This window comes from Podarcis cretensis (genome assembly GCF_951804945.1).
Source record: "Podarcis cretensis genome assembly, chromosome: 8".
Classification (NCBI taxonomy): domain Eukaryota; kingdom Metazoa; phylum Chordata; class Lepidosauria; order Squamata; family Lacertidae; genus Podarcis; species Podarcis cretensis.
Window position 1 is genome coordinate 9,834,262 of NC_137177.1, and position 23,666 is coordinate 9,857,927.

At 46.2% G+C, this 23,666-nt stretch overlaps 1 protein-coding gene across 6 annotated transcripts; it reads right to left on the reverse strand.

Annotated features, from left to right (window-relative positions):
- On the reverse strand, positions 1–23,447 carry NKPD1 (NTPase KAP family P-loop domain containing 1). Of its 6 annotated transcripts, none has more exons than XM_079985413.1 (5): positions 23,044–23,447; positions 12,841–13,326; positions 10,956–11,238; positions 4,023–4,154; positions 1–2,847 (listed from the first exon to the last, which is right to left on the reverse strand). In XM_079985413.1, the coding sequence occupies exons 2-5, from the start codon at positions 12,883–12,885 to the stop codon at positions 1,118–1,120; spliced, it is 2,190 nt and encodes a 729-aa protein (XP_079841539.1). In that variant the 5' UTR covers positions 12,886–13,326; positions 23,044–23,447; the 3' UTR covers positions 1–1,117. The 6 variants fall into 6 exon arrangements, with proteins under 6 accessions (XP_079841539.1, XP_079841536.1, XP_079841540.1 ...); XM_079985410.1 differs by lacking the exon at positions 23,044–23,447 and adding an exon at positions 18,569–19,002; XM_079985414.1 differs by lacking the exon at positions 23,044–23,447 and adding an exon at positions 15,996–17,926.
- Between the last annotated feature and the right edge of the window lie 219 nt (positions 23,448–23,666).

Consider the following 23,666-nt stretch of genomic DNA (forward strand, 5'->3'; position numbering starts at 1 on the left):
TTTAAATGCAAATTCTTGCACAGGTTTATTTTTTTATTTAAAGAAGATGAATGCAGAGTCATCACAGAATCAGTACAAAAGCGGCATGGACAAGAAATTAGACTGGTTTGACCCTTCCCTACCTGCCAGCAGTGTCCAAAGGGACTGATATGGCAGAAGGCAGAAAGCCCAAAGGTGAGGGGGAGAGAGAGAGAGAATTGGAGCCCTTGCCAGACAGAGCTGCTGTTTCTCCATTTGTGAGATACACACAGCCCTGCTGTAGATGTCACTCAGCATCCATATTCTCCCCCCTCCACAAACAAAACTTATTTAAACACCTTAAATAATTCAATCAGCTTGTTGCGCAAATCTAAATCCTTCATTGGCTACAGCAGCACTCATTTCCCTTCTCTTCACATTCGTTCCTGTATTCACAGCTTCCATTAAGTTTCGCAAAAAGAACAGAAGGAAGTTCAAATGTGGCCCATTTAGCATCACGTGTGGGAACGCCCGAAGTCTCTCCTAATCCCGTTTCCCGCTCCAGATTGATGTGCATTCCTCAGCTGATGGTAAATTGGCTTTCAAACTTCCCAGACATCAAGAAACACTTCCCACCGTAAACTTGTCTGCCACAATACCCAGTGCCTTTCCCAGAGGATTCTGGGATGTTTATGCCTCCCCCATCACCCTGCATTGAAGTCAGTGAATTGCTGGGGTGGGGGCACTGACTGGTTTTTCTGCCATTTCAGCAGCTGTGGTCCAGTATGTTTTTCTAATTGCATTTTTATTGCTTCCTTTAATTTCTTACATACTGTATTTTGTTGTGTCACAGCCGCATTTCACAGAATTCAAATTGCAGTGCAATAAAACACAAAGGAATAAATAAAAGGTACAGCTGAAAATGTGATGGCTGTGCCAGAAATCCACTGACACACCATGGAACCACCTGGGTGAAGCTCACAGTTTGGGAAACCCCACCCTGGGAACACAGCCGACACTCATTCGCTGATCCACACCAAAGGGATAAATGGGCAACGCAGGCAAAATCGTCTCTCAAATAGCTTGTCCACCATGACGGGTCATACCTTATTACAGAACGTTTGATAACCTTCCAACAGACCCCTGTAAACCCTCCGTCTTACACCATCCTGCCTGAATTGGCTGCTTCTCTGCCCTCCTCCTTTTCCAAGGAAGCTGCTTCTTTCTCCTTCTCTTTCTCCTTTTCCAGAGAAGCTAATTCTTTGAGGTAGTCCCTTTCTAGGGAAGCCAGGGACCGCAGCTGCCCCATCCGATACCTTATGGAGTGGTCCAAGTTGACGGTGTACCTCACGTACTTCTCCCCTTCTTTCACGGTGAAAGGGAAATCATGCCACAAGAAGTTCTCGAAGAGTTCGGGGTCGTTGTCCAACGCCATGATGTTGTGAAGCTCTGTATGATGGGAAAAGAGCTCCTTGCAGTTCTCCGCGAAGACGTGCCACATGGTTTCCTCGCCGTCCTCGCCCCCTGTGTGGCACTGCCGCCTGTCCTCCATGCACTGCAGTATCCAGCTCAAGCGGCAAGGCCATTGGTTGGCCATGACGACCCAGGCCGCCACCGACCGGGGGCAGATGGCATGTCTCAAGACATGCTGCTGGGTCATAAGCCGGATAGTGATGGGGATGGTGTTGACGATCCTTTTCATCTGTACAATACTGTCTGGGATGTACCTGTAAAGGGAATCGAATTCGTCGTGCAAGCAGTGGAAAGCTTCGTGGATGTACTGCACGGCCTGAGCGTCAATCTGTTGCTGGTCCATCTCTGCCGATGCTTCCATGTCTCCCAAGGCCCTGTCCTTCCCTTTGGCTCTTTTGATTCCCTGCTCCACGTTTCTCGTAATGATATTGTACATCAAGTCCTCTCGGCTCTGAAAGGCCTCGTGCAGAAACCGCAGCTTTGCCCTCTGGCCAATTTCCGGGATGGAGAAAGGCAGCGTCACCGTGCGGTTGAGGTAGAGGTAGCCGTTGTCAGCCATGCCCTTCATGCAGCTGGCTTCCTCCAAGCAAGAGACGATGACGCAAGGGTCCACCACCAGGATGAAGATGAAGGGGGCGTTGGTGTCTGAAAGCAGAGTGTTGATGGCGTTCAGGACCCCAATGACTCGTTCTGGGTAGCACATGTCCAAGTTGGTAATCTCAAAGACAATCCTCAGCCGCCGCCTCTCAAAGATCTCCATGTAATACACAAAGTTGGTGAGGAGTGCAATCTCTCTCTTCACAGCGCTCATGAAGCCCAGGTGGCTGGTGAATTTCTCATTGCTGGTCATGCTCTCGATCTTCTTCTTCTGGCTGATGATCAGGTGCTTAATCACCGGAGCAATGGCCACCAAGGCCCCTGAACCAGTAACGCTGGCCAAGGAGGCAGCAAGGATCTTCAAGACGGTGCCGTCCCTCAGCCCTGGCACAAGGTATGCAGTTGTGGCCAGGCCAATGCCAGCTAGCAAGATGGTTAGGAACCCTCCGGCTGCAAACGAGGCTTTCTTTTTCAGCCTCCACTCCTGCTGGCTGAACCCAGAGGCAAAGTGGGGCTTGCTCCCCACCACGTGGTAGAAGCTCAGAGGCAGAGGCCCGAATTGGTGGCGGATGCGGTCGCACAAGGTGGTGACCAGCCCAGCCCACAGCTTGTCACTGCCAGCGTATTCCCAGGCGCTGAATCTTATGAACATGAAGTCAATGTTCTTCCGCCTGAGATGAACCTCTGTGATGACTGGCTCATAGAACACCAAGTACCATAGGAGGGTCAGGTAGTTCCATCCTTCCGGTATCCGGGGCTTCTCATGTGTCCTCCTGTACTCGTTTTCTTCTCTCCGGATGGTTTCCTTGTGCATGCATTCTGCCAAAGTGGAACAAAAAGGCATTAGCCTTTCAAAAGTGGGGTGAGATGTCGGGACCAGCTACTATCCTTCCTCCCTTCAACTTAGAAAGGAGATTCCGACTTCCTGGCTGTGAGAGCTGTTCAACAGTGGAACGGACTCCCTTGGAAGGTGGAGGACTCCACTGAAGGTTTCTTAATGGGTTGGATGGCCATTTTTCAGGGACTCTTTACCGGTGATTCCTGCGTTTCAGGGCGTGGGACTAGATGCTTCTCAGGCTCACTTCCAACTCTACAATTTTATAATTCTACACCTTCACTCATCATCTCTCTTTTGTACATGCCTGAAGGTAGAGAACTTGGTACAGTGGTGCCTCGCAAGACGAAAATAATCCGTTCCGCGAGTCTCTTCGTCTAGCGGTTTTTTCGTCTTGCGAAGCAACCCTATTAGCGGCTAAGCGGCTATTAGCGGCTTAGCGGCTTAGAAAAAAGGGGGAGGAACTCGCAAGACTCGCAAGACGTTTTCGTCTTGCAAAGCAAGCCCATAGGGAAATTCATCTTGCGAAGCGCCTCGAAAAACGGAAAACCCTTTCGTCTAGCGGGTTTTTCATCTTGCGAGGCATTCGTCTTGCGGGGCACCACTGTACCCTTTTTTAAAATCAGAATGCCCCTTGTATTTAGATCCGAGAAGCCGTTAAACTGAGCCTCTTATTGCCGGGGAGAGCACTGCCGGAAGAATCTGTTTAACTTCCCCCGTCAAGCAAAAGTTCTCTTTGAGTTGGCTGGAGCAGATTATGGACATAGCACTTAGGAGTGTGCAATTTGTAAAATTGGCTTGAGGGAAGTGGAAAACACTTACAAGCTACTTTAGATGTTAATATTATGTTAATACACGTAAACCAGTTGTAATTGTATAATTTTTAATCCGTATTTTAGTGTGGCTTGGTGCATTATGCATGTACCTATTTTACTTTTATGGTCCGTGCATGTGGGACAGCCTGATTGGCAAATGAGCAATACATTTGTGCTTGGCTCTTAAATAACAAAATCCTGATTGAATGGACAGGCTAGGGGAAAAGGCCTGTCTATGGCAAAAATCCATGCTAGGAGGCATGGGGGCAGGATGTTCCTCCCTATTATTACTGAATACTGAAACCACCCAGTTGATGCTTTTTTTTTTTTTGCCAGGGACTTACTTCCAATATGATCAAGCAGTGAATGCAGGCGGTTTCCGCAGGGGGAGTAGAAGCCCACTGTGACGGGCGTGGAGGTGTGGCACAGTGTCTTGGAAAGGGAGCAGCAGTAAATGTCATCTTCCGTCAGGATATCTGAGGAGAGGAAAGGAATACAGCATTCATAAACTGTGGACCAGCATAGATATGACAGCAGCAGATAACTGGGGGTGGCTTTCAGATGACCTGGCTGTTGGCGTTCATCCTGATGGGGTTGCACAAAGTTTGCAGGGAGGTCAGACAATGTTGGCTGTTTATTGAGCAATCTGTTTTCGGAGAGGTTAGATCAGGTATTGTCAAACCTTTCAGACCTACTTTTAAGCCAGACATGCCTTTGGGGACCCATTTCTTAATTTTTTTTACCATATATTTTGCATGGTGGTTAATGCCCCTTTGCAACCCACCTTGGATCAGACCAGCTGAAGACCAGTAGGTGATGTTGTGTGAAACAGTTGTGACCCTACACTTCCCAGTGCATTTTGCTGACTCTTTCCTTAGTGCAAAAAGTTAGATTTTGGGTGCGGTGAAGAGGGAAGCAGGTTTGTTGCACAAGAGCAGCAAATCAACTTTAACCATCCAACGCGAGTTTGCCAGTATGTAACTGAATCCCTGCTGAAAATAGAGACCGCTTGGAAGTGCCCATAATTGGGCAGCCTGTTTTAATGGTAACTGTGGGAACAGGAAACCCTGCAGTTCTAGAAAAAGTGGGGATGAAAACTGTCCCCTTCCAAAGCAGTTTCTGCGGTGTTAGAAACTCAGATATATAAGGTAGGCGCCAAATGTCTCCTTAAACCAAGGTTACAGTTGCCAGAACAGAATATCTAGTTGCCATTTGATGGATTGACTATGATTGACTGTATGACTAGTTCAGATGACAACGTTGAGCTCGGTTAAGAACTCTGAGAACTTTAAAGAATAAAAGTCACTTGATCCAGGGATAGTCCACATATATATTGGCCTTTTCTGACCCCCTTTGCTTAAAAGTGACTGTTCCTGCTCAGGCTGCACAGAAAAAGCATTTTGGTTTGAGAAATTCATTCTGATTGTGCAGATAAAATATAATGGATAGAATTCTGCAAATTGGGGTATTAGTGTGTGAAAACAGGCCAGATCAGTAAAGGTGTCAGGCACCACCCATCCTGGCACCCAGACATCTTCACTTGGTTGCAAGTGGTTGAAAGCCAGGTGCAAAAAGCGCCTAGCGCCTGGCTAATTTCAAACACTGAGCTCCTGCAAGGTTTCATCTGGCAACTCATCTCTTGCAAAGCTTATTGCTAATGTCACGGTTAAGGGGATATTGCAGAAAAATGTGACACTGGACGAACACTGCTCCCCAATACTGTTCCTTTAAATTGTAACCTACTTTGCACTTTTACTTTCAGTTTCTTATTTGACTCTCAGTTCAGTAAAATGCCAGTTGCACTCTTATGATTAAGGCCACGTGCATAACAGCTGTTGTGTTCCCCATTTAGCCAGCCCCAAGCCCTCCGACTAAAGGAGGTAGGACCGTAATGGCTAAGTGAGAGCAAGCACAGTAGTTAGGTTACTGGAATGTTTTATTAAAATACAAAGATGAAAGAGAAGGGTAAATGAAGTTGTATTGGGAATGCTGGATAGCTTCTTCTATTCCATCCACACCAGTTTCCTGGGCCCACAAATCAGCATGGAGGAACCCTTTTTACAGCACTCTTAAAAAAGTATCCTCATCACCGTCTTGGAAATTTAGATAATTATTCAGTGGAATTAATGGCAACTGTAAGCACTTTTTATAAGTCTTTTTATTTGCCTATTCAGTGACTGAACAGGAAGCTGAGGTGAGCTTTAAAGTCGCTTAATTGTTAGAGACGCTTAGAGATTTCTTCTTCAGCATAATTAGGTTGTATACCTATGGGTGGAGTTCGGCGAGCTCCCATTGCTCTGTACCTGCTCCTGCCCACCTAGCAGTTCAAAAGCACATCAAAGTGCAAGTAGATCAATAGGTACCGCTCTGGCGGGAAGGTAAACGGCGTTTCCGTGCGCTGCTCTGGTTCGCCAGAAGTGGCTTAGTCATGCTGGCCATATGACCCGGAAGCTGTACGCCGGCTCCCTCGGCCAGTAAAGTGAGATGAGCGCTGCAACCCCAGAGTCGTTCGCAACTGGACCTAATGGTCAGGGGTCCCTTTACCTTTACTTTTACCGATGGGTGGAGTTCAGCTGTGAGGTTTGTGAGCAAGGGATACATGTGGTTAGACAATTCCTGGTTCAGAATTCAGGACCAGGATGAATATTGTCTCCAGGCGGTCAGTACTTTGCAGAGGGGATTCAAGTGCATATCAGGAATTTAGGTTTGTGCAACTAAAGTACTCTGTCACCTTACTGCAGCAAATCCACTTTTGCTAAAAGTAAATATTAAAACCTTATATTTATATATTTAAAAACTTAGATATACTAAAATACACTAAATATAAATATACTAAAATATAGTATAGCTTCTTTTGTTTTACTTTTGCTTCTCATGATTACAATTTTTGTCATTTGTGGCGCATAGCCCTAGTGCTTTTTTTCTGGGGGGGGACGCAGGGGTACACATACCCCTAAACATTTTGTGAATCTAACAGGAGAAGAAACTAATTTTTTTTTTAAAAAAATAGTTTCTTCTCTAGCAAGGTGAATCGTCAGTTCCATTGCTACCCCCATGGTGGCCTCATTTCCCTTAACGGTGTTTCCTGATTCTCAGACAGAAGCAAGCGTTTAATGTGTGAAGCAGTGTGGAATGTGGATGTGTGGTGTTTTACTGAAGAAAGTTTGGCCTCCTTGAGGGGCAGTATTTCAAGATGAGTAGGAAAATTACTAACTATTTTTCACCATCATGAGGTAATGCATGCCCTCTGTACTTTTGTCCATTTACTATATTTATTCCCCCCCCCCCCCATTTGAACTATAAAATGGTGATTTTTCTTGAGTCGGAATGAGAGTACCCTAAACATTTTTAAAGAACAAAAGCACCCTAAGATTATTTTGACTCTGGGATGGCACAGATGCATTCCAATTGAAGAAACGGGGTGATAGGCTCCTAAATCTCCCGCGATTCCGCCTTACAGCAGAATTGGCTCTGGAATTTCCGGCTGCTTGACATCATTTCCAGATATTCCTATGCCACAAGAGGGTGTATTGCATTGCTCATGTTGCATCTCCCACTTGGTCCTGTTAATCATGAGGACGTTCAGGGACAAGAGAAGCCTGGCAGGACATTCTGCCTCTGGGAAATCCTGTCCGGCAACACTCCCCATGTCCACCCAGCCACGTAGGCTTTTGACGCTGCACAGGTATTCTCCATCAGAAGAGCACAGGGACCTGCCTTATACCAGTGGATCCCATTGGCCCATCTGGTTGGCACCTGTCTGTGCTGAGAGTAAATGGAGTGCACCTCCAGGGGTGAAATGCATTAACAGCACAGCAGGGACCTCCTTGGGCTGCAAGCCTGGGTAGTGTGCATAGATGTCCAGGGCTGTCCAAATGACTACATCAGAGCAATACGTTTGTCACCAGCTCAGTTGCATCTAGCTTAGAATTATCTGTGCTGATCGGCAGCCCACTCCCTGAGGTTCAGGCCGTTCTACCTGGGGGTCATACCTGGGGCTTTCTGTACATAAAGTACAGTGGTGCCCCGCAAGACGAATGCCTCGCAAGATGGAAAACTCGCTAGACGAAAGAGTTTTCCGTTTTGGAGGTGCTTCACAAAACGAATTTCCTATGGGCTTGCTTCGCAAGACGAAAATGTCTTGCGAGTTCCTGCAGGTTTTTCCCCCTCCCCCCCCTTTTTCTAAGCCGCTAAGCCACTTATCCGCTAAGCCGATAAGGCGCTAAAAGCCGCTAAACCGCTAATAGCGCTAATCTGCTAAGCCGTCAATGGGCTTGCTTCGCAAGACGAAAAAACCGCTAGACGAAGAGACTCGCGGAACGGATTATTTTCGTCTTGCGAGGCACCACTGGACCTGCTATGCCACAGAGCAATAGTAGGGCGGTTCATAAATATATATATTTCAAAATGCCTGCTCCAAAGGTCTTATCTTACTACACTAGGGATTCTATAGCTATATGTGAAATTTCATGCATATCAGTTAATATCTTGACCCTGCTCCACCGAATTGAAATTTCAGCCTTCACGATGTAGGAAAACGGCCAAGCAAACAGCTATTTTCGTGGAGGAGGGTCAAGATATTAACTGATATGCATGAAATTTCAGATATGTCTGGAGTGAAAATAATGATGAACTCTAGAAGACCAGTTAAGTACAGTATGAAATTTCAGATATAGCTATATAATCCCTAGTGTAGTAAGATAAGACCTTTGGAGCAGGTATTTTTTAAAAAAGGACCTGCCCTAGAGCAATGGTCCACGTGCACCCAAGCCTATTTTTGCATACTTGAGGGTTGGCAGTGGGTAGTAAAGCCTCCGTCAACAGGGAATGCCCTGGCGGGAGTGAAATGCGTCTCTTGTCCACAGAATGCCAAGATGCACAACAGCATTTCCTCCCCTGGGTGTTCCTGTAACATCCAGGCCTTCCTTCCGCACACGCCACCCACTGTAATGGTTTAAAACACATAAATTACATTGCTACTATTCAGGTGTGACCTACATTCCAGAATTTCCTTAACGCTCTGCAAACAGGCATGCGAAAAGTAACAGCGACACACCCCCCCCCCCCCACTCAGAAAAAGAGCTACCGCTCCAAACCAGTGGAAAACACCAATATATTCTGTCTCACTTTCATGATGAAAATAACAAGATAGCAAGGGAGGCTTTCCATCTAGACCCAAACTGCTTAGCTTCAACAAAGCGGCTGTCCCATGATCTTTCAGGCCAAGGCATGTATTAAGACGGACCCTAAATTAACAGAGTGCTGGACTTTGACAGGAGAGATCTTGAGTTCAAATTCTACCCCTCATCCCGTCATGATTCTCACTGGTGGCCTCAGGCCGTGCACCACGCCTCGGCCTAACATACCTCACAGGGCTGTTGTGAAAATAAAATGCAATGCTCCACAATCGCCAATTTCCTCCTGCATTTTTTCCCCCAGATGGAGCCTGTTGTTCCTCAAAGAAATAGGAACTTTAGTGCATAAGAACTGGCTAAAGTCAAGTCTGTGTATGGAGTCTGGACTGTACCATTCTAAACGGCAGGAAAAGATTCACACTGCTGAATGCTCTTCCATGGCAATAATTCCCTCCACACACAAAATTAGAATGTCAGGGGAAGCTTAGGCTAGGATTTTTGTGCAAGGATCCCCCCCCCCATGTAGTGCATTTATTTATATGTGCCCCTCTCTGTAGTCTGAAGTAGCATAACCCATGACGGTGTCAGAACTAGGCGTCAGTTTCTGCTGGTTTTTTGTTTTGTTTTTTTTAATCGAGCAGAAATAATGCAGATTCAAGTGCAGGAACATCAACCTTTCTTTCACATTAGGGATATGAGGTATAGGCTTCAAAGAAGGGTCTAACTGACCAGGAAGTGGCTCACAAATGAATACAGTAATTACAGCTATGAATTCAAATGATGAAGGGCTTCTTTTTTTTTTTGAAAAGAAAATTCTTACTGAGGATATTGTGAAAATAAATATAAAAAGAAATAGATCTAAGAACAAGACTTTTAAGTGCAAGCATGGCATCAAATTTATAAAAATGGGGCTGCTTTATTAATATTCCTTAAAAGATATTACTCCCAAGGATATTGTATCCATGCTAGATGCAAGGACTTATGTGATGGGGAATTGTTGAAGGTGTAAAGTAATTAAGATAGAAAAAGTGTTCTTAAGAAATCTGCAAAGAGAATTGTTGAGCTGTTAAAACGATGGCAGTTGGATTCAGGAACTTATCATGAGTTTGTTTCTGACATAACCTGAAGCGCCACATCAGGAAGCAAAATCTAGCAATTAATTCATAACTTCTGAATGGCAGCCCTAATGCTTGTTGCAAAGTATTTGAAAAAGAAGGAGAAGTTGTTAAGCAACTGAAGGCTTGACGTATTATGCTAATTAATGAAATAACTATTCAAATATGTTTCGGAGGTAAGCGCTAATTAACTTCCTACTTACAGGAATTGTTCGCTGCAACAAAACACAAATTATAATTGGCAGTTAACCTTCTGAGAATTGTTTTCTTTTTAATTCAGGTGGTGAGTGGGAAGCCTGCTGTATAAACAACTTTTTTCAGTTTCTGTTTAAGAAAACTATTGTTGGGGATCTGAAGAAAGTGGTAAAGAGATACACGTTTTGTTCCATAATACGGAGGACAGAAGTCCTGTTGGTGCTCAGATTAAACAACTGGAAGATGAAATTCGAAAACAATTCCTACCATTCCAATTTTTAGAGTACCGTATTTTTTGCTCTATAAGACTCACTTTTTCCCTCCTAAAAAGTAAGGGGAAATGTGTGTGCGTCTTATGGAGCGAATGCAGGCTGCGCAGCTATCCCAGAAGCCAGAACAGCAAGAGGGATTGCTGCTTTCACTGCGCAGCGATCCCTCTTGCTGTTCTGGCTTCTGGGATTCAGAATATTTTTTTCCTAGTTTTCCTCCTCCAAAAATTAGGTGTGTCTTATGGTCTGGTGCGTCTTATGGAGTGAAAAATACGGTATATTGTTTCTTTTAACACACGTTTTAATGGGGAGCCAACAGGATTTAAACCTGGGGTACCTAGTTTGAAACCCCCTCTCTGCCACGAAGCTCACTGAGTGGCCTTGGGCCAGTCACTGCCTCTCAGCCGAACCTACCTCACAGGGTGGTTGTGATAATAAACCCGGGCAAGGGAGAACCACGGGCACCTGAACTCAACACGTACCTTGGAAGACAGGCGGGTTATGACCTGACCCGCTCTCCCATACACCCAAACCCAGCTGCCGTGAGTCAGGAAAGAGCTTACCTTTCCGGCTGTGGGATTCCGCGTTCGAGCAATGCGAGCTCTCGCCAGAGCATGGACAGCCTCCGTCATGGTGATCTTCGCAGCGATGCAACCTCGTGATCTCGTCGTTGCAGCAGCTCATCGGTGGAGCTGGAGCTGGAGCTAGAGCTAGATCTAGAGCTGGAGCAGGAGGTGGAGCTGGAGCCGGAGGTGAAACTGGAGCAGGAGCAGGAGCTGGAGGTGGAAGTGGAGGTAGTGGAGCTGCAGGAGGCAAACTCACCAGAGTCCCCAAATAGTTGGGACCCTGCAAGAGAGAAAGAGAACGGTCTCAGCAGTTGCCTTTGGCAGCTAAGCTTCTTTTCCAAAACTGTATTTCAGGCAGTTGTGTCAGTGTTCTGCTGCGGCTGTAATTCTCTCCCTCTTCCCCACCAGATTATTTTTTTTGGGGGGGGGGGGTTGGGGTTGGGATGGTGGTGGTGGAATTGTTGTCAAAAAGCCCAATCCGGCGATGTACCTGTCCGGGCAGGTACAGCCGATGAAACAGAAACGACGGCACGCGTTTCCTCAGTCTACCCAAGGTTAAAAACCGAGCGGAACAAAATATCCAGCAGGCGTGGCAAAAAGTTGGAACGCATCCTGAAATCTGCCTTTGCATACCAACAAAACAAATTAGCAAGACAAATATCTCAGTCACCTGAGAAAGATAATGGCTCCTCAGCGCATTAAGTGGTTGGTGACTGGTTTTTTAAGAGGTGGGAATGTGACGGAGGAGGGCTGAGTCAAGGAAGGCCACACAACCCTGCTCTCGTATCAACTAGAGAGAGCCTTTTTCTTTTTAAACAATACATTGAAAAAATCTGGTGCATTTAGAAGAGACGATGTATTACGGAAAGCAAGCAAAGTATTTGTTGAATGTCATTTGCTGCCTGCTTTCATCTCCTTTCTACTGGGGGGGGGGCACAGCGGAGTGCCTTGGGAGTTTCTCTGGTTATATTATGCTCCGCTTGCAAAAATTCAAACCCGTTAAAGGAGAGAATTGGCAACTAGACACCCCGGGGCCCAATTCCAGTCCCCCAAGGACAAGAACCCGCCTGGAGTCGCCAACTCAAAAGGCTGAGCAAGACTAAAGGAAATCTGGCCCAGGATTAGAACTAGCAGCCAACACCGCTGGTAAATATCGAGAGCCTTTGAACAGAAAATATGAAGTCTGAGAGGAAGAGAGCTTTTGGCAAATGGCAAAAGGGTTTGCTGCAATGTCCTTTTTGAGGGAGACTGCCGTGGGCGGCCGTCCTTTCTTCAAAATAGCTACTCTCAACTCGGCTTTTGATTTCAAAAATGCTGGCCCTTTGAGAAGAACTTGGGGACAGAAGGGAGTTGAGTTGGGTGAGGAGCGGAGCCACAATGGCATCTGTCATAGTTGGGTTTGAACGAAGACATTGGAACTTAACAATATTGGAACTTATATATATAAACTTAACGAGAAGAGCCTGACAGAATCTGACTCAGCCATATAAGCAGCCATCACTCTCCCAGATGCTACCAGACTTAGAAGCCCCTCCTCCTCCTTTAGGCCACATCTATTCCATTTTAATCCCATTTAACGAGATATGTTTCAATTAATGGTCTATAATAAATAAAGGTCCCCATGTGCATGTACGAAGAGCCTTTCTCTCACCCTTCCACAACTGCCACTGGCCCCACTCCCAAAACATACTTAGAATTAAGGCCTGGAATTTGCCCTTTTAGAAATCACGTACCACCCATACCTCCCATAATGACATTTTGAGAAAATGGTTTAAAAGCAAACATGGGAAGAAAAGCTTGTCACGATTCTCTCCTATTGCTTTGCCGCATCCCACTACCCCAAAACAAAACAAAAAAAAATGGGTGAGAAGAGGTGATATACCTGGACTCTGGGCAAACATTTGATAGTGTAAGGCGTGAATTGCATGTGGCAAAGTTAGCCAAAACCTGGCCTAAGTTATGGACAAGTCTGGAAACTTCTGGAATTCTCTTTTCCCCAAATGGGATGCTTCTTCCTAGATGGGCTTCGTTCCCAGGCCTTGGAGTCCTGTGGAGCTTTGCAGAGATCTGTGTTTTTTTTGTGTGCTCTTATTTTGTGACGAAGAGAAGGAACGGATAGGATGCAAAAAGGAGCAAAGGCTCTGAGATCTCTCAAGGCAGCAAGGCCTTTCCAAACGTCTGGAGAAGGATCCCGGGGTCTTAAGATACAGGAGGGTTGCCTCTGGCTAAAGCAAGGAATACTGGGTGTCATTAAGAGCGGCGCTGGCAGATTGGGGAAAAGGCAGCGCGGGCGGTTAGCAAAGTCACTTAGATAACGCAGGCGGAGTCCAGAGAGAAAAGAAGTCCTGATAACACTTTACTGAGGGAACTGGAAAACAAACAAACAAACAAACAGAAAACACCGGTGTAAAAGGACAGAGAGGTTTTGTTTTCCTTACATTAGACCTTGTACAAAGCAGTGAGACATTCAACAAAGCATGCGGAGCTAAATCTCCCTCAGAACTACACAGCCAATCCGAGCCTGTGCTACTGCAACAAAGATGATGCCACTTTGACTGGTTGCTAAGCAACAGCTCCTCCTGCCCCCCTCCTGGCTAGTTGAGGGAATTAACCCTTAAATTACACGCAGAATGATCTCTGCTGTCGCATTTCTAACACCGACTTGCGCGTCACAGTCCATTGAGAAGTTCCCGCTGAAATGAATGGGAGCTGTGCAAGAGTGGGGCTGGAGCTGGAGAAGCTGCCCCTGGGTTTTGGCTCATATATATGTTAAAGTGATGTGCAGAAATGTATTATATATGAGGAAGTTGCTTTTATTTAAGTGTATATCTGGTAAACATTGCATCGAAATATGTGAATATTAGTAGAAATTCCCACTAAAACGATGAGTTCTCATTAGGGCTTTTTGTTTTTTGTTTTTAGTGCACCCTGATGGGCAGATGTGTGGAACTGGAGGTTTAAAAAAATGAGAAACAGAGAGAAACCAAAACTGTCATTCATCCACTGCTTACTGTGAGCATCCTTTCAAGGACTGTGTAACTGTAGCTGATGTGACACTCGTATGCACACTTTTTCCACACCACTGGCCCACCCCCTGCAACTGGTTGCCTAAAGCAGAATATTACGCCTCTTTCAGCTCAGGTAGCTGAGAAGGAAGCAGCCCAGTATCTCAGGCAACCGTTTAAGGCCTGTTATCCATCAGTTTTGTGTTGAGTGTGCCTAAGGGAGCAGGGAACTCCCAGAACATAAATAACAGGTGGCCTTGTTAAGTTATTTAATTGTATTATTGGCACTTGAGGAGTATCCTGACTACACTATTTACCTAATGTATTTCCATAAAGGCTGGAGGCTGCTTTTCCTTTTCTTCTATGTGGAATTAAACAAGTCAGTTGGGCTGTCATTTCCCTGCTGTGGCGTCCGGCTGGCCACCCACAGCTCAGTCCTGGGGTTAGTTTGTTCCTTCGAGAGGTGAAGGAAGAGATCGTAATGACTTGGCCAGCTAGGCACACGGGAAACTGCCTGATACGAGGCCAGACATCAATCTCAGTGCTGACTTCATTGACTGGCAGCGACTACGGGGCTTAAGAGTGTTCTGAAGCTTGTATTTAATCTGCTGGCGCCCTAAATCAATTAGTTTGCTGTACCAGGTATTCAAATGACTTGGCACTCTCTATTGTGCAGTGAAAAAACACTGGAGCAATCGCACAGTGAGTAACGCAGTGGTGAGACCGTCATGTGTTTGTGAATTGCCTGGCAAGGCCCCGTGAGGCACTAAGATCAGATTATGAAATGCTTTATTTCCTTTTGAGGAACATCGGAGGCTATGAGAAGTCCTTGCTGGATCAGACAAAGATCCACGTAACCTAGCGTCCAGCCCAGTTGGTGAAGTGCCCCCCCCCGGAGAGCTCATAAACAGAACAGGGTGGGTGACAACTGTCCCCAACTCAGACAGGTACATTGCATCTCACCCTGGAGGTTCCACTGAACAGCTGCATTGGCAATGATCGCTCCATGCGGAGAGGCAGTCAACCTGTAAACACCAGATGCTGAAAGCAAGCAATGGGGATGCCTGTTGCCTTGTAGGCTTTTCAGCAACGGAGGCCCTTGTCCAAGTTTCCTCGTCACCAGAGATTAGGCAGGTGATTACAGGAGAGATGGACCTTTTCTGTGGTAGCTCCCTGGCTTTGGAATTCCCTCCTGAGGGACATTTCCCCTCTGTCAACTACTATTGTCATAAAGGCACCAGCCACTAAAAATACAATAAAAATTTCCTGATCTTTGACATTAACTGTCATGACTTTTACGTCATTTGCTGGTTTTATTCTGTGTTGCTGCTTTATTCTCATTTTAGTCTATACCTTATTTTATTGTGTATTGTGAACTAGCAACATTGTAATAGGCATGGCTTGGGAATTTTAAGAAACCAACATATCGGTGCAGTTTTGAAACCAGTGGCTAAAAGTTCAGTCCTCCATCTTGAATCAAAATGGCATCCAATTGTATCTGAACACAGACGAAAACCTGGTCCTTCATCTCAAGAACCATTGTGCAAAAATGGGTTACAATATCTTAAGAGGTGTCCAAAAGCTAACAGAGAAACAACTTTCCCCAAAAATATAGTAGATTTTTAATGTCTTATATGCTACCTTGAGGATTTTTAAAAAACAAATAGAAAACTAGATTTTTGTTGTTTAAAAAACCCACTTAAATAATAAGCCACACAAATAAGTACAGTGGTACCTCGGTTTACGAACGTAATCCATTCCAGAAGTCTGTTCTTAAACCGAGGCGCACTTTCCCTAATAAGACCCCGCCACCGGTGCCCTTCCACCATTTGGATTCCGTTCTTAGACTGAGGTAAAGTTTGCAAACCAGGACACTATTTCCGGTTTTGTGGAGTTCGTAAGCCGAATTGTTCGTAAACAGGACTGTTCTTAAACCGAGGTACCACTGTATCTGCACATGTGAGAGAATGTTCCTTAAATCTTATACATTGCATACCTATTCAACTATCTTATATTGCTTGCAATACATCACCAAATAGTTGGAGAGGCTGTGGGGATAAAGGGACTTTTTTCCATCTCTGTTGGGAATGCCCAAAGGGTGCCTTATTCTGTAATGAAATCTATCAGGAGACATCAAAGATGATTAAAATGCATGTTCAATTGCTCCTCAGTTACCCCTAATAAATATGTGGACAGATACTATGTGGACATTTCACCAAAATGAACTTCTGACATGGATGCCCGCAGCTGCCAGGATCTCTATGGCGCAACAATGGAAAAAATCTGATTATATCATTACGGTATAAAAATCTCTAGAATTTAGTTATTGCTGATAAAATAGCGCATAGGTTACAGGTCTCTAAGGGACACGTAAATTCCGTTCATTTCACTTCAACATTGTGGGACTTTATTACATATCGTTTTAGTTTCAGGTTTTCAAGAATGTCATGATCTTAAATTAGGTGTTACTACTTAATACGCTTAGGTTATGTGTGCCCTGTTAGTTGGATATATTATGGGTTTTTTGTTTTATTTTAATTGTTCGTCTCTGTGGTTCTATAATTTGAAAACCAATAAAAAATAAAGTAGAGAGAAAAGAGAAAAAGCAATCCAGCTGACCACTGTTGGAAGCAGGAAACAGGGACTGATGGGAACGTCAGTCTAATGAAGTACGGCTCTTCTGCTCATGTTAGGAGCAGAAGGGAAAAGGGCAAGGAGAAGGGAAAAGGCAAAGGAAGTTTTAAGTGCTCAGACTGGGCAGGCCTCACCAGAACTGGGTGATGTAAAAGGATGCAAAGGCGTAATTAACCGCACCAGCTGGAAATGCTACAGACTGACAGAAAAACACTCAGAAAATCAGGTGTGGCAGCCACACTCCCCAGCTGCTGTCTTTCCTTTCCAGCTGGGAAGAATGGAGCATGACTAAGGCTGCAGAGGAGGCGTCCCAGTTTTCAGGGCCATTATGGGACGCCAGGATTTTAATTGCCAGTGACGAAAGCTTATCGATTAAGAGAGAATTTCCTGCTTTCTCATCCTCCTCTGCTGCCCTCTACTGCTAGCGTGGTTGAAAAGCGGCAAGGAAACATTCAGAATACACAAATAACAAATATCATTACATTTGCATACCTGACTCTACAAGCACTGGGTGAGTGGCTCAGGCTTAGCCGTTATTCAGGCTGGCCTGTGCTTTTAAACAGCTGCGGGATGGGCAGAAATACAGCAGGTGAAGTTCCCCCCTCCCCACGTTGCTGGCTGGGGAAACTTCATTTCATTTAGCTCAGTTGGTAGAGCATGAGACTCTTAATCCCAGGGTTGTGAGTTCGAGCCCCGCTTTGGGCAAAAGATTGCAGGGGGTTGGACTAGATGACCACCGTGGCCCCTTCTGACTCTGCGATTCTATGACCTTGCTCACAAGTTAATGGGAGCTGTGGCTGGCTGAGGTGTGGAGGACACCTGGAAAGAAAAAGCCATTTTGCCAGCAGTAGCAGCAGCAGCCTAACCTGCAAGCCAAGGTCACAGCTGGGTGCAAAGGGATGACCATTTACACCCAGTGTAAGGTAGTTTCTGTGGGAGTATATTGTATTTAATTACGGGTTATCAGAGTTTTTAGGGGGCTAACCAGGCTGGGATAGCTGGGGTAGGCTTGTTGGTTTCTGAATGTCTGATGTAGATTTTCAATTTCGTTGTTCTTTATGGGACAATGACAATAAAGATGATCATATTGTATCGTAACTCCCATGCGGTGGTAATCTGGTCGTCCTGTGCCATCTTGCCGAAAAGAGCAAGGGGAATTTACTACTCCGTGTTTCTGGTCTTGTGGGCAGAATTCTACCACCTCTCGGCGCCTGGCCGGAAATGTGAGGAAGCAGCTAGAGAGCGGTAAAATTGAATTCTCTGTTTGCCAGCGTGGCGTGAACAACCGCCTTACCCAGGGGCCCCTTCTCCATTACATTTTGGTGACAGTCCTCCTGCCCAGTGGTAAAATATAGGTAAAGGTAAAGGAACCCCTGACCATTAGGTCCAGTCATGACCGACTCTGGGGTTGCGGTGCTCATCTCGCTTTATTGGCCAAGGGAGCCGGCGTTTGTCCACAGACAGCTTCCGGGTCATGTGGCCAGGATGACTAAGCCGCTTCTGGCAAACCAGAGCAGCGCACGGAAACGCCGTTTACCTTCCCACCGGAGCGGTACCTATTTATCTACTTGCACTTTGACGTGCTTTCGAACTGCTAGGTTGGCAGGAGCTGGGACCAAGCAACAGGAGCTCACCCCGTCATGGGGATTCGAACTGCCGACCTTCTGATTGGCAAGTCCTAGGCTCTGTGGTTTAACCCACAGCGCCACCCGCATCCCCAGGTAAAATATAGGACGCCCTTAATAACCGATTATTCACGCCTTTCTGGACAGCACCACAAACTGTGCCTGAGGGTGGGCACGTCACTCTGCCGAATTGGATGACCAGCCCTTTCGCCCTCCGAGGGTGACGCCTCGCTTAAATGGCCAGCTGCATTCACTCGCCCAAAGGGCATATGTGGCGAGGTGTATCTGAGGTCCTACCAAATTTCCCATCTGACAGCCGCAAACCCAGAAGCATCTCCAGACTTACCCTAGATCATATCAAGGGCCTTTGGGTGTCAGCAGAGCCAAACTTTCTCAGGGTCTAAAAATCCTCATGTGGCCTCGGCACTCGGAAGTGCCGAGAAGGCTGCTCCAGATGCTCTTGTCGCACCTCTGAGAGGGAATCGTGCTTTATTCCCTTCAGGATCCTTCCTGGTACTTAAAGAGGAGGCAGGCAGGCAGTTGGGGAACATTCCTTCCTTGCAGCCTCCACCCCTCTTCTGCGGGCTGAGGATTGCAGGAGCTCCCTCAAACCTCCCCTGACCTGTTTTCATGGGCCGGGTTGCAACAGGCGGGGGGAATGTGGGGGCGGACTTGGCCTCGCCGGTAAGGGACACGGGGTTCACGCGAGTGCCGTGGTGCCCGAGGGCAGGAAACCAGCCTCTGCCAAATTCTGTGATTATTTCAGTCTCCTGTGTTAACACACGTCTTTCTAAAGAAGAAGCTTTCGTTTTCATTAAAGGTAAAGGTAAAGGGACCCCTGACCATTCGGTCTAGTCGTGGACGACTCTGGGGTTGCGGCGCTCATCTCGTTTTATTGGCCGAGGGAGCCGGCGTACAGCTCCCAGGTCATGTGGCCAGCATGACTAAGCTGCTTCTGGCGAACCCGAGCAGCACACGGAAACGCCGTTTACCTTCCCGCCAGAGTGGTACCTATTTATCTACTTGTGCTTTGACGTGCTTTCGAACTGCTAGGTTGGCAGGAGCAGGGACCGAGCAACGGGAGCTCACCCAGTCGCAGGGATTCGAACCGCCGACCTTCTGATCGGCGAGTCCTAGGCTCTGTGGTTTAACCCACAGTGCCACCACGTCATTTTCATTAGGCCTCCCTATAATTTGTAGCGTGGACCCAGGCGCCCCAACAGGTGTCCCAAAGAGAAATCAATCTATTTGGCGCTTGCAAATCATATGCAAATGATACATAATTGATTGTGCTTATTCCCCTTCCCCAAATGCATTGTGTTTCCTTTGTGCCGAAACGAACGGGGTGGAATAACATAACGTCAACATAACTTACATGAACTTTCGTAAGTTAGTAACTTTGCCACAGCAGACCGTAAGACTTAGGGCGCACTGAATTTTTCAACTTTCAAATTCCCCTGGAATGAGGGGAAATGGAAACAGGAATGCAAATTGCACACCATTGACGGAGGTCAGTACTGGAAATTGCCCGATCGAATATGCATGGTATTGGGTGTTGTTTTAGTCCGCAAACGCTATGCAAATAATTACATTATTTACTGCATTGGTTTTTATGTCTCTCCTCCGCTGAAGTGCTTAATTACACAAATAACACTAGTTTCAGACACAGTGCGTAACGAGATGAATAACTTAGGTTTTAGCGGAAGCTGAACTGTAGCAAAACTGATTGTGACAAACGCATTACTGGATGGAAATGGCTGCCTCGTTCCACCGCTGATCTGAAGAGCAGCTCATATGGCGCCTTCAGTTTTCAAGGCTCCTCGCAGCAGCTACATCCGGACAATCATAACTTGGCTTTATAAGCTGAGACAGGAACATAGGAAGCTGCCTTTCACTGAGTCAGACCACTGGTCCATCTTCCTCAGTAATGTCCACACTGGCTGACTTTCCAAAGAGGGAAAACTTCCAGCCCTTGCCTGGAGGTGCCTGGGATCAAAGATAGGGCTTTGAAAGGGGCTTCACAAGACCCTGATCATCAGCAGGTCGAAAAGGTCACCGGATGTCATTGTAAGACCAGGTGACTGATAGGTGGCCAGCGCCACCCACACCTATCAAAGCTTATAATCCAGCTCCCCACCCCTGGTTTAATCTACGGAAGTCTTCCTTGATACTTTGCCATCTGACACAAAAGGAAGAATCGAAGGGGCTGTGTCCTTGGCCGAAACACTGAATGGGCTGAGATATTTTTTTTAAGCTGTATGGTTTTATTTTGAATACCAGGGTTGTGAGTAAGTTCATCAAGCCATCAGAAATACATTGGTGACTACTGGCCCCTGCCCCCTGCGCTTACACACGCCGGCTTATGCTCAGGGCACTGGGAAAGAAATGAAATAATTCGACCCAAGCCTGGAAACGGCGGGAGAGAGCTAGAGAGTCCTCGTGGCTCGCGAGGAGACCCTCCCTGGAGCCCAAAGATGACGTCAGTGAGGGCAGAGGAAGCCCCGAAGAGATCAGAGGTGCAGCAGGGCTTTGTTTGCACTGCTCAGCCTCCCTGCCTAACAGCTGATGTGCGGGGTAGCACAGCTGCCACAGCCGCTTTCCTGCACATCCTCCGGCCTCCTGCCGGCCCCAGAGCTTCGATTCTAGTTGCGGGTAATTTTGGATACAGTATTTTTGGTATAGATTGAAGAGAGCAACAGAGGAGGTGTTTAGAGGGTGCTCTCCACTTGGCGTGATTTCACTTATGCTCGCGGGGTCTGCGTAAGTGAGGGGACACTTGTACGATAAGTAAAGCTGCCCTGGGGTCCTTCGCAAGGGAGGGCAGGATATAAATTCAATCTGTAATAATTTAATAGCATTAATATCATATGCATTAGCAAACTCATAAGACGGGAGGGGAATGTTAATCACATATGGTGATAAAGCAAGCGTCCCTTTGTAAAACATCATTTTTTTTTGTCAGTTATGTAAAAAAAGAAAGGAGATCCTGTAGCTAGATAAGAAAAAAGGCCCGCCTAGACCCTACATCCCATTTCCCATAGCGAACAACCAGATTCCCATAGGAATCCCCCAAGCAGTGTATGAGCACAATGGCGCCCCCTGCTGCCGCCCTCCAGTTATCGACATTCAGAGGCATCCTGCTTATACGGTTTATGTTATGATATTTATATATATTTGTTTTAAGTCTCCCCAAACACCTTTGGAGAAAGGGTGTTTTTTATAAATATTTCAAATGTTTCAACTTCTAAATGCCTGCTGGGAACTTTTCTATTCCTCCAGGCCTATGCAGGCAATTAAGAACACGTATTTCTACCATGATTCATGTCTGCTTTTAACTTTTAAAAATGGTTTTTACTGTACAGTTGTACAACTACCTCTGATTCAGGAGGCTTACGTGATTAGTTGCCACTGAAAGTTTTTCCTCCAGGAATTTTGACTCATCCCCTTTGAAAGCTGCCCAACTTTGAGGCCACTGTCTGTAGTCCAGTGCCACCTAGTGACGTAACAATATATTGTAGGCATGAGGAACCGGTGGTCCAGCTGCCATCAACTCCTTCCAGCCCTAGACAGAACAATTCAGTGGTCAGGGGTGGTTGGAGCTGGGAGTCCAGCAACATCTGAGGAGCCACAAGTCCCCCTATCCCTGGTATAACACTACTATTTGCACAGGTGGGTATCAGAACACAAGGGGTTTGATCCAATTCTGCAGCTCTGCTTCATATGTTCATGCAACAGACTGTCTTCTTCAACTCCCCTCCCCTCCAGCCCCTCAAAATCCACTCCAGGGGATTGGAGTACACCCACCCACACACAAAGAGCAGATTTCGGTGGCACACAGTGGGATGGGAAGAAACAGCAGTCCTGTGGAAGAAACAGCAGTCCTGTTGTAAGAGCAAAACTCAGCTTGTGCAGCGTTGTATACAATGCAGAGTCTTCGCTTGATAAATAAGGACAATTTGTACTGATATATTAGGGCTGTGTTAATCTGAAGAAAGTGCATGGGAGCATTCATTCAGTGCTGAAGTCTCAAGTGCCATTCAGAAGCCCATCAGTTTTAATAGAGCTAGGAGGAATATTTCACCTGTAAGCATCTGGTAGAATAAACCATTCTTTCTTTAAATACGCTGGATATTAAACCCTAAACAGCCTGAAACTGTTCAGTATCAGATTTCTGGGTTTTTAAAATCTGTTTTATTTATTGCCGACTTTTGTCTGCAGTCAGTTTTACTGGGTCATGTGGCCAGCATGACTAAGCCGAAACCAGAGAGGCGCACGGAAACACCGTTTACCTTCCCGCCGGAGCGGTACCTATTTATCTACTTGCACTTTTTGGTGTGCTTTCGAACTGCTAGGTTGTCAGGAGCTGGGACCAAGCAACGGGAGCCCACCCCGTCGTGGGGATTCAAACCACCGACCTTCTGATCGGCAAGCCAAAGAGGCTCAGTGGTTTGGACCACAACGCCACCTGTGTCCCTTTGCTAAGGCTTAGCAGCCTGCAAATTTCCCCCTATTAACTAAATAAAGTTTAAAGGTTATCATAAGGTGAGATGTGTATTTCATTCATCACCTGGCAACGGACAGCCTACTTTTCAGCAATGGCTCCAAGTGCAGGATATATCTCAGATAGGAGATATGATTGCTCGAAACATAGCCGCTTGGAACAGAATGTGAAAAATGCAGCCTTTGCCAAACATTTGGGGTCTTCCAGATGTTTCAGACCACAGCTCCCATCAGCCCCAGCCAGTCCAAAACACCTGGAAGGCTCCAGATTGGCCAAGACTGTTCCAAGGTATTTTGTGACAAAGTCATGGATGTTCCTACCTTTGTGATCGCCTCTGCCTGGGTTTTCCTCCCCTCCGAATTCATTTACACCTCTTGATCCTTGCTCTTACTGTCCTTCTCCTGTTCTCATGGAAGATCCCTCTTCCCCAGCTCTTCTTGTGTCCTCCTGCTTTGCTGGCTCACACACACACGTGCAGACATCCATTTGGCTTCTTTATTTAATCCCTCACATGCCTTCGGTTGCTACCATGAGTTTGCAGGGGGTGGAATGCTGTGAGTAACACCCTGAGCCACATTAAAAGTGGAACCTTCTCCAATCAAAATAATAATTACTTGGTGTCAAGTAGAAATTCAAGCTCGGCGAGGGATGGAGTTAGACGCTTGCAGAAGAGGGAGGAGGAGGAGGAGGTTGTGGTGGTTGTGGTGGGGAAGAAACCATCTTCCTTCCTTTGAATGTGAGTCAGGAAGAAGACATTTATTTCACTGATTCAGAGTTCGGAGACTCCCATATTTTCCCCCTTGTCATACCAGCAAAGAATTAAATTATTGTTTTGTTTATTAAATTTGTATGATACTGCCCTTCATCCGGGGATCTCAGGGCACTTCACAACATAAAAGATACTTCTTTTCTCTCAATGTCCAGGAGTAGAAGCAAGAAACAC